Source organism: Zingiber officinale, chromosome 4A (assembly GCF_018446385.1).
Source record: "Zingiber officinale cultivar Zhangliang chromosome 4A, Zo_v1.1, whole genome shotgun sequence".
In the NCBI taxonomy this organism is placed as follows: Eukaryota; Viridiplantae; Streptophyta; class Magnoliopsida; order Zingiberales; family Zingiberaceae; genus Zingiber; species Zingiber officinale.
In genome coordinates, this window is record NC_055992.1 from 26,882,487 (window position 1) to 26,894,738 (window position 12,252).

Here is a 12,252-nt window from a genome sequence, read left to right on the forward strand (position 1 = left end):
TGATAAATATGATTCACGAACATTATTCATGAATGTTATTCACGAATGTTAACGAGTTGAACACATGTAGTCAAACTTCTTCGTGTAGTTAAACGAGTTGTTCAAGTTTTGTTCATTTAATTGATCTTGTGTGTATTGAACAAATATAAATAAATTTTTATCAAATCGAACACTAAATTTGTTTATGAACATTCAATTCATTTACAACCCTAGCTACATGTGGAACTACCACACTAATAGCTCTCTAGAGCTGATCCCACGAATATGAAGAGATTATTACATAAACCTTAATGGGTCAAAACCACAAAACTAAGACATCAAGTTGAGAGATTTAATGATAAACTCAATTAACCTTATTAATTATTTTTGTAATGATCGATTCGATCTCATAAAAAAATTTTATCAACCATCAAAGAATCAAAAAATGCACATGACAATCAACCTAGAAACTCAATATCTTTTGATGCCCATTTAAAGAAAAAATAATTAGATGTACTTCTGACCAGAAGCCCCAAAGTCGAGAGATTTAAGAGGTACTACAAAGTACTTATTTGTGAGATTTAACAAGTATTATAAAACAGTTTTAATTAAAATTATTAGATGAAATTAAAGAATTCAAAAAGAAAAATCTCAATGTATGTAAACAATGTTTGCAACATAACATAGGATTTTTTTTTTTTTTAAGGATACACTTTGAGAGGGGATAGTATATTTTTGTACGAACAAATGAGGAAACTATGCCAGATACAGCCTTTTGATAATTATTTAAACTAATCTTTGATAGTTTAGAAAATGAGAAACAGCATTTAATTTTTGCCTCATACAAATTACATGAATAAATTTCCTAATAAAAATGATCAGTAGTGAATACACTCTAAAGTCAAAATTAAAGAATTTGATGATTAACAGCCGAACATAATTTAAGCGGCTTAGCCTTCACAAATACACATGAAATTGAAAAAAGTCACATTAATATAGCTATCACTAAGTTCATAGGTTAAGAAATCACATCTAGTCATTCAAAGCGTAAACATTTCACTATCTTCGAAATGAAAACGGTATGGAATAACATTTTGGAAGACAGAAAATCACTAGCTGCATTAACCAGTTGCTTTTTCCTGACAAGGTTGGGCTACGAATCTCAAGCTTCAGGGTTGGTTTAGGTCATTATGATTTCTCAAAAAGGAACAAGTTACTTTGAAGGACCAAGATAGTATATATGATAAATACATGTACAACAAGATGGCTGCACTCACCACATCCTCAGAAAAATCTCATAATTAGCAGGCCACAGTGAATGCTACAGCCGACGACAACCACAACCAGTCAGGAAAGGTCCGCTAAAGGTTTAAATAGAAGAGAACCCCAGAGCAAAAGCAGCATTTATATGCTGCTTGGAACACTGTTGCGGATTCTGATTCCACTAAGAATGTAGCCGCCAAAACTGCTCATTTGCATCAGTGGGTGAGTTCGTGATGGAAGAACCTGCTCCATCACAAAATTTGATTTACTTATCCACCAATACAAAATGGGCAGATCAAAATGAGTTTGACTAATGAGTTTCTACAAGATTAACTAATTGATCAATAAGAATCACTCTTGGTCACATGAGTTATAGTGATAATCTAATCTATCACAGGAGATACCTGGTATTCCCTAAGCCAAGGCTCAGAAATTTGCAAACTGATTGCTAGTTTGGAAGTCTGTAAGTTGTGCATGCATGCTGCAAGGGGCTGCAAACATAACAATGTGAAGCACAATAAGGGTGAGATGACAAAATAAAATGCAAATTGAAATTGAATATAAAGCTATAATAAGCATTCAAGGAAGATCCAAATGTAATCAAATTCCAAATATCACTAAGGAAAACATCAAAATCAATGATTACATTTACACCCAAACCACGTTAACTTAGCAGATAGATGAGTCAGGGAGGAGCCTTTACTAAATAGGAGATCACACTATTAAATTGGTTCATGAGACCATTTTCATTAATTGGATCTTAGAGGCATAATGAGTAGGTTCACTTAAAGAACAAAAAATTTTATCAAGTAGGGCTAGAAAATATAGCAAATAGAAACCATGATTCATCGAGCAGACCCACTATCAAGTAAAAATCTAAGAGAACTTCAAAATCTAGGCTTCATTTGGATTGAAGGAATTGCAAGTATAATCCTCTGTTTTGTAGACACTTGGAAAGTGGAGTGATTTAGGAAGCTGAGGGTAAGTTCACCCTGTATTTCCTCAATCATTGCAAAGTTATAAACTTATAATTGACAATTAAGATTAATAACCAACATATAAACCACCTGAAGATATTGATGGTAAATTGCGAAGGGTGCAGAATATGCTAGAAGTGGTAGAAGCTTGTGAACTATTGACCCCACCTCAGCTTCTGGTGCAGCAACTATCAAACTACAGACATTGAAAAGAGCAATAAGTTAGAAGAGTTCACTTCCAATTAGTGTAATAAGATCTGTTTTACCCACTAAAGCCGTTAGTCTTCCACTGCTTTATGGTTTCTAATGGTGCTTGCCTTCCCTTATTGACAAGTTTATCAGATATTGGTGTATCATGTCCAAGCTCCAAATCATTTGCACCAGAGGGGCATAAAATTGAAGCAACATGTTGAGATTCACCAACATCAGACATAACTGATGTCTGTTCATTGTTCAGAGATTTCTCCTTTATAAGATCAAAATTTTGAATTGGTACTTCTGATATATCCACTGAATTCCTGCATTCAGCAGATTCAGGAAGCATAGATGGCTCTTTAGCATTTATTTCTGAGTGCACAAAGTCATCAAGTGATTTGGAGAGATCAGAAACAGGTACATGCACAATCCTGCATAATGTACAATCATATGAACTGGATAACAAAACTTAAAAACCAAATCACTTTGAATGAAAAATAAATTATTTGAACTGAAGTGAAAAAAATAATAGTTCTCATAATTTCTTAGTGTGATTGTTATAAGACATTTCTTCATTTTCTGCAAAATTTCTGGCACAAGCCTAATACACCACCATCGGCCAAATTCAACCTAGAGTGCTAATGCAGTTAACCAATGTGCAAATGAGTTTCATTACCATAAGCATAATGGTTGTACAGACAAAAGGGATAACTTATTGGATACCTGATTTCAACTTTTCTAACGAATGTTTTTTGAATTTGATTATATACACAAAATAATATCTATGTTACTCAAACTCAAGTATGAGTATCCATATTGATGTGGATCAGTGTCCGAACAGTATTTTCCAAAAAAATTTACATCAGACCAATAGCGGTGTTGAGAGTCAACTTTGAGTATGCATCCAACACATTTCTGGAGAGGCACATGAATGCGTCCAAATATTAGAGAATAATGGCCACGGCCATTTTTGTCCCAAACCCAAGGCTTGTTTTATCATTCCTCATGATACAAAGGTGAATATTCACAACCAATTTAAAAAAATGTCTCAAATGATTATTGAAAAAAAAATACCTGCTGTATACTTCACTATTGAAGTTGAACATTCTTATTATATCTGATGGGTATGGCGTTACACCAAAATAAGTGCTACAAATATAGCCTGTGCCTGTCATATCAAAGAAAATAAATTTCTAATACATTCAAGTGAAATATTATTCAAGTAAGCAGGATTCAACATCATGTTGGGCATATAAAAAAAGAGCAGTCCGATGCACGAAGCTCCCGTCATACGAGGTCTCGGGGAAGGATTCATTGTACGCAGTCTTATTATGTTTTTTGCAAGAGGCTGTTTTTAGGATTCGAACTCGTGACCTTTAGGTTGTCTCTATTGTTAGCTTTTGAGCAACCATAAAATGCTCTTTGTTCATATGAAGGAAAGCAAATACTTGTATTTAATATAATTAAACCTCATAATTTAACAAACTGCTACAAATCTTACTGCAAGATAAATTAAGATTCCAAAATCACAATATAACCAGAAGAAAACATGCGTAACAATGTACCCTTCAGACTAATTGAAAGTTTTTTTAAATTATAGAATATCATCAGCAAGTGCCCCATTTCTGAATATGATAAAAAGAGTTTATACAGATGACATGACTAAATATTACAGATGTACTGTAACCTAGAAAGAATATTACAACAATTATACATATAAAAGCCTATCGTATATGAGGAACAGCCTTATTCCAACCCCTTAAATGAAGGCATGTAGATATGACTGTTTACACAACTTCATCAGTTCCAAAATGTTCAGCCCTACTCTTTACACAACTTTAACAACTGCCAATAACCAGATGCCAATTAGCTACTTAAGAATCATTTTTTAAACAATATGTGCAAGGTTTGAGATAGTAAGTTGAATGTAACATAGTGGAACTAACCTTATTGAGACTTGGTGAAGTTCTCAGAAAGTTCTTCAAATATAACTGGAAGAAGTTAAATCTTCTTCAAATAAAATGAATGGGCATCAGCCATGACTGATTTGATTTCCCAATTTCTCAAGCATAAGGGCATAAACACAAACAAGCAACATAAGAAGGCTAGAGAAACATCTCGTCGGCGAAAATCGAAGGAAACCATTTCATATGGGTGCAAAAAAATGAATCACTGTGATCATAGTTCAATTCAAGTATTGAGGGCAAAGTTCATATAACAGTAGGAATGGAGTAGGAAAAGGAGGAAGACAACAAGAGAAGACTATATTCACAAGAAGATAGGAATTCATTTCAGTTGCAAGTAATGAGAGGCAACAGGGTAGCAGAGGGCAGGAATGATGAGGGAGCAGCAGAGGGACATTGAAAGGGTTTACCTATCTTCTTTTATATATATATATATATATATATAGATCTTACAACTTGACAAATCCTGAGGTAGATGGTACGGCCCCACATTCCGCTCACCAAGTAAATCGGAGGGGGGATTTAGCTATCTTCTAGCAGCAGCAGAGTTGCGTTTGATGTGGTGTGGGTGACATCAAGGGAACAGCATGAACAGGTTAGGTGGACGCAAACAGTTAGATGGAATAGGTAGGTGATACAAGGTTCATATAAGCTAGACAAATAGGTAGACGATACAAGGTTAATAGAAGCTAGACAATGTTAGCTTGAACAACTCAATCAATTGACTTAGTATTTCGAGAATCTAAGAGCAGAGTGGAAAAGATAAAATGATAAAACAATTAACTGATTTGGTAAGAGCACTAATTGAGAATAACAACAAAGTGTTTAGGATGCAGCAATAAATAAGAACAAATAAATTTTTTGCCACATACTTGAGACAAGGAGCCATCATAAAATGGAAACCAAAGGTTAACAAAACCATTAGATTCTATTTACTTGAGAGAACGGAAATAAAAACAATGGAAAGTTTCCCTGGTCCCTATTTACTATGCAAAAAAGATGGATTATTTCCTTTCTTTTGTTTACCCGATGGACAGACTGAATTACGAATCCGTCTGCGGATTAATTTTTGATCATTTTTGTATCCGTAGAAATTGGGTAGAAAGCAATTCCCTACCTCCCAACTCCACTAAAAAAAATAATCATTTAGGAATGAAATTTTACAACGAACTATTTTCGTCCCAAATTTATGATGAATTTTGCGACAAAAATATAAATTGTCACTAATTACAAACAAAATTAGCAATGAACAAATTTGTGACGAATTCGTGGATTCGTCGCAGAATCACAAAATTTGAAAAATCAAAATAAAAAGCAATAATTCATATAAAATATATAAAAATAAAAATATTTAATATTAGAAAAAGTACATACCAAATATGGTTGTTGTTAATGCAACATAATTGACTTGGACAAAACCATGCGGCTTTAAACTTAGAGTTCTAACTATATTACGTTAATTAGGAAAGAGATTATCATTTTTCCCAAATTGGAAATAATATATTATTTAAAATAATTAGATAAATTTGAAACAACATAAAACCATGTCATTAAAATATTAATGCAAATGAGTAAGTCCTACAATCAACACATACCCAATAAAATATTTAAATGTTCATTTATTTCAGTTTTTTTTAATTTTGTGATTCTACGATGAATCCATGGGTTCGTAGCAGAATTTGCAATGAATCTGTGGATTCATCGCAGATTGGCGACAAATCCACGGATTCGTCGTAGAATCACAAAATTTTTAAAAAAAAATCAAAACAAATTGCATTAATTAATATAAAATATACGAAAATAAAAATATTTAATATTAGAAAAAAAAATACATACCAAATATGGTTGTTGTTAATACAACATAATTAGACTTGGACAAACCATAGGGGCTTTAAACTTGGAGTTGTAGCTATTTTAATTAGGAACAACATAAAAAACATATCATTAAAATAATAATAGAAATAAGTTCTACAATCAACACGAACCTAAAAACATGTCATTTTGTGACTTTTTTTAATTAACTTGATATTATTATATTAACTTTATTTAAAATTAATATTTATAAATTTATCAATAATTAAGATTAATTATATATTATAGCAGTTTAGAATAAAACTAACCAATAATATTTGAATAAAGATGATATTTAAAAGGAAATTAATATTTATAATTAAGATTATTATATATAACATTTATAATTCAGGGACAAATCCTAGATTCATCCCGACCCCCCCCCCCCCCCAAAAAAAAAAAAAAAAAAAAACCCTACTGCTACGGCGATAAGCTTCCTCCGGTCCTCTCCCCTCGTCGCCAAATAAACCCTAAAATCCCGGCCGATCTAATCTCTAATTTCTTATCTCCCCCCCTCCCACCGGGGTGACGGTGACGAACGTATAAGCTCCTCTCCCCTATCTTTTCCCCTCCTCAACAGCGACGGCAGGCCCCTACTGAGCGCGAGGACCACGAGGGGCCCCTGCTGGCCCTTACTAGTCTTATTGGGAAAATCCTCAAAAAAAACTCACGATAAACTCGTTGCGGGAAATAGATCAAAGTAGTCAGGAATCGAAAGAAGTAGAAACCCCTGGAGAAACGACTCAAGAACTACAATCCTTCATCGGAGCAATCACCTAATCTCTCTCCGCGGCATTCACAGGTAGAAAATCATACTCCCTTTGCTTCTTTCCTATTCACATACTAAATCTTTCTCCGTTTTCTCACCTTTCCTAATCCTTCTTCCGCCTAGGGCTTGAAAACTCACTGTTTTTCGTTCTCCTTGCCGTCCCGTGAGTTATACTTTCCTTTTGATTTGATACTTTTGTTGGATAGAATAGTCTCACATTTGCGAATTTTGATGTGCTTCAGAACCTCTGATATTAGCAATTGGTTCTCGGCCTATCGTATAAGTTACCGAAGTCTTTGGGTCTTCCTAATCCAATTGGTAGTTTCATGCAGCTCCAAGAAGATGAGTGAAACCTAAGAACCGCCAGAATGTAAGGTACTGCTTCTACTTTGGACTTGTATTCCTATTGATTGTTTCTTGTGATAAGATGAGGAATTCATTGTTATTTTATTATTTCTGGAACAATAGAAGAACACTTTCCTTGATCTTCCACCAAATGTCACCAAGAATCCACTTGGTATCATTTGGCCATGGTGTAAGAATAAGCGTTCTAAGCCATATTGCATCGACTAGTATACAAATGTCACCAATATTGTTTAGTAACATAATGTTACATGGATAGGTCAATCAACTGAATGTGCATCGTGAGATAGTGTTGCAGTTTTGGTAAATATCTACTACAACATGGAATATTTTTGGGCAAAATTGCTTCACATTGTAGCAGATTTTTCCAAAACTACATGTAGATTGATTTGCATGTTTGTCAAATCATTCCATTGTACTCACTAGACTCGATGGAATTGCAAGATGCAATGTCTTCAACACTTGATCAGTTTGTCTTTATGAAGTTCAAATCATTCCCATTTTTTTTCAAAATTGTTACGAGTTTTGAACTCCTACATGATCAATAGAAATTCATTATTGCATAGAGTAACAATTGCATTTGTTTTGCAATACTAAATAGCCTCAAGTTCTTCACACTTGGTCGATAACTCATTTGTTGACTGAAAACACTACATCATGTAATTATAAAGGAAAAATACAATGAAAAATAATCTTTTCCATTTAGGCCCTTTATTGCATCTATATGTTCTAGTGATGATCGCATCGAGATTATCAATAGAACTCCCTCTTCATTGATACTAGACATCCTAGAGTATCTTAACAGCAAAGGTCATGTCCAAATAAATTTAATTATTATGAAACAAATTTGCTTGATTAAGTCGGTTGACTCTTGATCTTGTCAATTTGAATATATAATTAGTCGATTAGAATAATTTTGTTGTAATACTCAATAATAAATATACACACTAAGGAAATAATTTTAATCAGCTCATATAAAATAAAAGGTTTCAAGAATATAAAAACTTAATATTCAAACTTTTAATAATTGTAATAATTTAGAATCAAAGTCACATGGAGAAAGAATATCTTTTATTCTTCTTCTTGCATCAGCGTCTTCAAATGAAGAAAGAAGGGTAATTATATTTATTGCAATTAAGCATTTTAGTATTTGTATTATGATAATATTGCTTGAAATCAAGGTTTAAAATTTCAACCCGTGCCGAGGTTCCGATCCTGGACCGGAACAATACGGTTTCGGTACCGTATCGTGCCGATATAGTTTCAGTATTTTTTAAATATAAAATATATTAATTAAAAACTAAATATTTAACATAAATATTTAAAAAATAAACAAGATAAAAAATAATCTTTTAAAAAAGGAAAAGATATGAAAATAGATAAATAAATAAATAAAAATTTTATTATAATTTTTGAATTAAAATAAATGAAATATAAAATTAATTAGATAATTTTATTAGGATTTAATAAAGCCTCTTTAAATTATCTCCACCATAACTAGGAGTTGATTAAAAAAAACTAACCTAAGTTATCAAAAAAAAATCTGAAATCTGACATCACTCGCGAGCCCGCACGACTTGGGTGCTGTCGTAGGGTTGCGCGACCAGCCATGGCCGCGGGGATTGCATGACTCCTTCAGCGCAACCACGTTGGTCGTGTGACCCCTATGTAGTGACCGCAGGATCGCACGATGCCTCCACGGCGGCAGCAAAAGGGTTATGCAACCTCTCCGCTACTGTTGCAAGGTCGAGCGACCCCTCTGCTGTGACTCGCAACACGTCGCACTTGTCGTGGATCTGGTGCTGGGGTCGTGCCGATGCCAATCGCCGAGCGGAACCAGACGTTTCGCCCGTTTCAACCGTTTCGGCACAACACTTAAACCATACTTGAAATGACATGTTTCATCACCATGCTTATCTTATTACTCTTGTGGTCAATTGCATGTATTCTTGTCGTCATTTGGTTATTTTTATTGCATCAAAGAGAAGTGTAGAGGTTTAAGTTAGTAAACCTATGACCGCATCAATAGTAGCTCACTCCATGATAAAATATCAAATCTAAGGCAAGCTTAAGTTGAGAGGGTGCATTAAGTTTATACTTGTTATCTACTTTTCATTTAGTTGATGCCCTAACTTAAATGAATTACCAAATTTGTGGTGGCATACATGTGTAATTATGTAATATTTTACTTTATGTATGTTTGTTTGTTTGTTTGTTTGTTTTCTGATGCAGGAAAAGAAGAAAAGGAAGTATGGAAGAGGAAGTGACTACCGAGGAAGAATAGGACGATGATTTGATCTCTTTTTGTATTTCCTCTATCTATCCTTTTGAGACTGTTTATGGGAGATTTGATTTGTTAAACTGGAAGAATGTTGAACTTGATTTTGTTATGGATATTTGAATTTGTATATCTTGTGTTGTGTATGTTGTGTCGGGATGTTAAACTAGAATGTATTTGTTGGTATGGTTTGAACAGATTTTAATTTGTATGTATATATGATTTGTATGAACACGTTAAATGGGGAGGTTCTATTGAAATATTATGTGTTTTGTGACGAATTTGGCGCCGATATTTTTCGTTGCAAAATGTCACTGTCTATCGAAGTTCTGGGACGAAAATAGGTTTTCGTCCCCGAATCTATGACGAAAAATATGTTTTCGTCACAGATTTGGGATGAAAAATTTTTCGCCCCAAATTTGCGACGAAAAGTGTTTTCTCGCATATTTGAAGTTCATGAAGTCGTGCGCCGAATTCCTATTGTTCAAACGATTTTGGCGACGAAAACTAATTCTTCGCAAATCTATCCCAAAATTTGGGTCGAAAACATATTTTCGTCAGATTTGAAATTCACAGAATTCCTATTCTTCGCACAATTTGGCAACAAAAAATAAATCGTCACAAACTTGCGATGAAAACATAATTCATCGCAGAATTTTCATAATTTCATCACAGAATTTGGTGACCCTAATTCGGGACGAAAAAATTTTTGTCACAGATTCACAAATTGACTATTTTTTTTTTATAGTGCTCTCACTTCTCCAACCCAAGTCAAGTCCCACCTAGGTCTCGTGCACAGCCAAAGGCCCTTCTCCAACACAACAGCACAGTGGCACAGCACAACCGCAATGAACGGCCCCGCGAGCGCAATGTGACGATCTGGTGCGACTGTAGCCCCCGTATGCGAGATCGACTCGTGCGGCCACGAACGATAGTTGTCGGCTCCGCCCGTGCGAGGTCGCCTCGTGCAACCGAGACCGACAACTCCACTCATGTGATTTTTTGTCTTCCCTCATTTTTCCTCTTTCCTTTTCCCTTTCCCTCATATTCTTTTCTTTTCTCTTCCTTTCTCTTACCATGCCCTATGGATTTTTTCCACCGTCAATTCCTTTCCTTCCCTTTTTCATCTTTCGAAGTAAACATAGGGTTAAAGATGGCTAAATTAGATTGCCTGGCTTGGGAGGAGGCTTGAGCTTTACTAATAAAGACACATCGAGGTGAGCAATTGGAACAAAATGAGAAGAAAGCAAACAAATAACAAAGGTTGATTCAGATGGTGAGAGGATTTTAATACGCCAACATTCCTCCTGAGACAACATTGCTACATGAACTACACAAGATAAGGCTATCGATGAATTGATATGAGCTGGAACCCATGAAAAGAGAAGGATATAAGCTAGATAAAATCTTTGCATTAAGAAATTACATATTTTATAACTGAGAAAGAAAATATTAATAACTCCGCCGGTTGCAAATAAACTCCGCCATAAAGGTCCCAAGCTCAGCTAAAGGAGGATGGTTGTGTTAGGTTGCCAATCAACGTAAAACATAGACAAATATTAAATATGGATCTATCAACATATTGTGCTAATGTTAGATTGTTTTTTGGATGGAATGCATTGAGGCTCAATTGCAACGTCTCAACAAGCACCGCTATATCTCCATAAAAACTTAGGTGTAGTATTAAAGATGCAAGAGTACTTACTATATTGGATAAGATGTTAAGTATACCGATTGTCTTAGATTTGAAATATGTAGCATAAGAACGTTGACGGTAAAACAATGGAGGTAGTAAATACAAATAATTATTAGGAGAAAAACTAATATTTTATGTTTACAAAAGATAAAATGTATACGGGAGGAAGCAAAGATGATACTTAGGTTCTAAGTTATGATATACGGGAAATGGGGAAATGAGAGATAGAGTAGATATTGTTGTAGATAGTTCGTTAAGGGCCGAAGAAGTAAGCATAATTAAAAAGAGATTAAGACTATAACTTTTAAGATAATGATAATAAAAAAATATTAATATAATTAACATATATGCACCTCAAGTAGAATTTAGTAAAAGTATCAAGCATTGATTTTGGAAAGACCTAGATGAGTTAGTATAAAAAAAATCTCAAAGAGGAAATCTAAATAAGCATGTAGGAGTAAAAATGAGAAATATAATCAAGGTGTATGAGGGTTATATTTTGGAATAAGAAACAAAGAAAAAAAGGTAAATTTGATTTTTGCGATATAATAGCTAATATATTTTTCAAGAAAAGAAAATAACAACTAGTTAATTAAAATGTAGGAATAAAAATAAGAAATATGATTAAGGTGTATGGGGGTTACATTTTGGAATAAGAAATGAAGAAAAAAAGGTAAATTTGATTTTTGCGATATAATAGCTAATATATTTTTCAAGAAAAGAGAAGAACAACTAGTTAATTAAAAACTGAAAATAATAAGTCTCAATTGCAACGTCTCAACAAGCACCGTTATATCTCCATAAAAATTTAGGTGTAGTATTAAATATGTAAGGGTACTTACACACTATATTGGATAAGATGCTAAGTATACCGATTGTCTTAGATTTGAAATATGTGGCATAGGAACATTGACTAC

At 33.8% G+C, this 12,252-nt stretch overlaps 1 protein-coding gene across 2 annotated transcripts in view; it reads right to left on the reverse strand.

The window, feature by feature from the left end:
• Positions 1–954: 954 nt before the first annotated feature.
• The window catches only part of LOC121969744 (tRNA (adenine(58)-N(1))-methyltransferase non-catalytic subunit trm6-like), a 29,651-nt gene continuing 18,353 nt past the window's right edge, over positions 955–12,252 (reverse strand). Inside the window, exons 8-12 of one of the 2 annotated variants that reach the window (XM_042519976.1) lie at positions 3,489–3,582; positions 2,486–2,845; positions 2,310–2,415; positions 1,647–1,733; positions 955–1,485 (exon numbers count right to left, since the gene is read on the reverse strand). In XM_042519976.1, coding sequence (XP_042375910.1) covers positions 1,384–1,485; positions 1,647–1,733; positions 2,310–2,415; positions 2,486–2,845; positions 3,489–3,582 — 749 coding nt within the window. In that variant the 3' untranslated portion in view covers positions 955–1,383. Of the gene's footprint in view, positions 1,486–1,646; positions 1,734–2,309; positions 2,416–2,485; positions 2,846–3,488; positions 3,583–12,252 lie in introns of those variants that run through there. The other variant, XR_006108639.1, reaches the window with a different exon arrangement.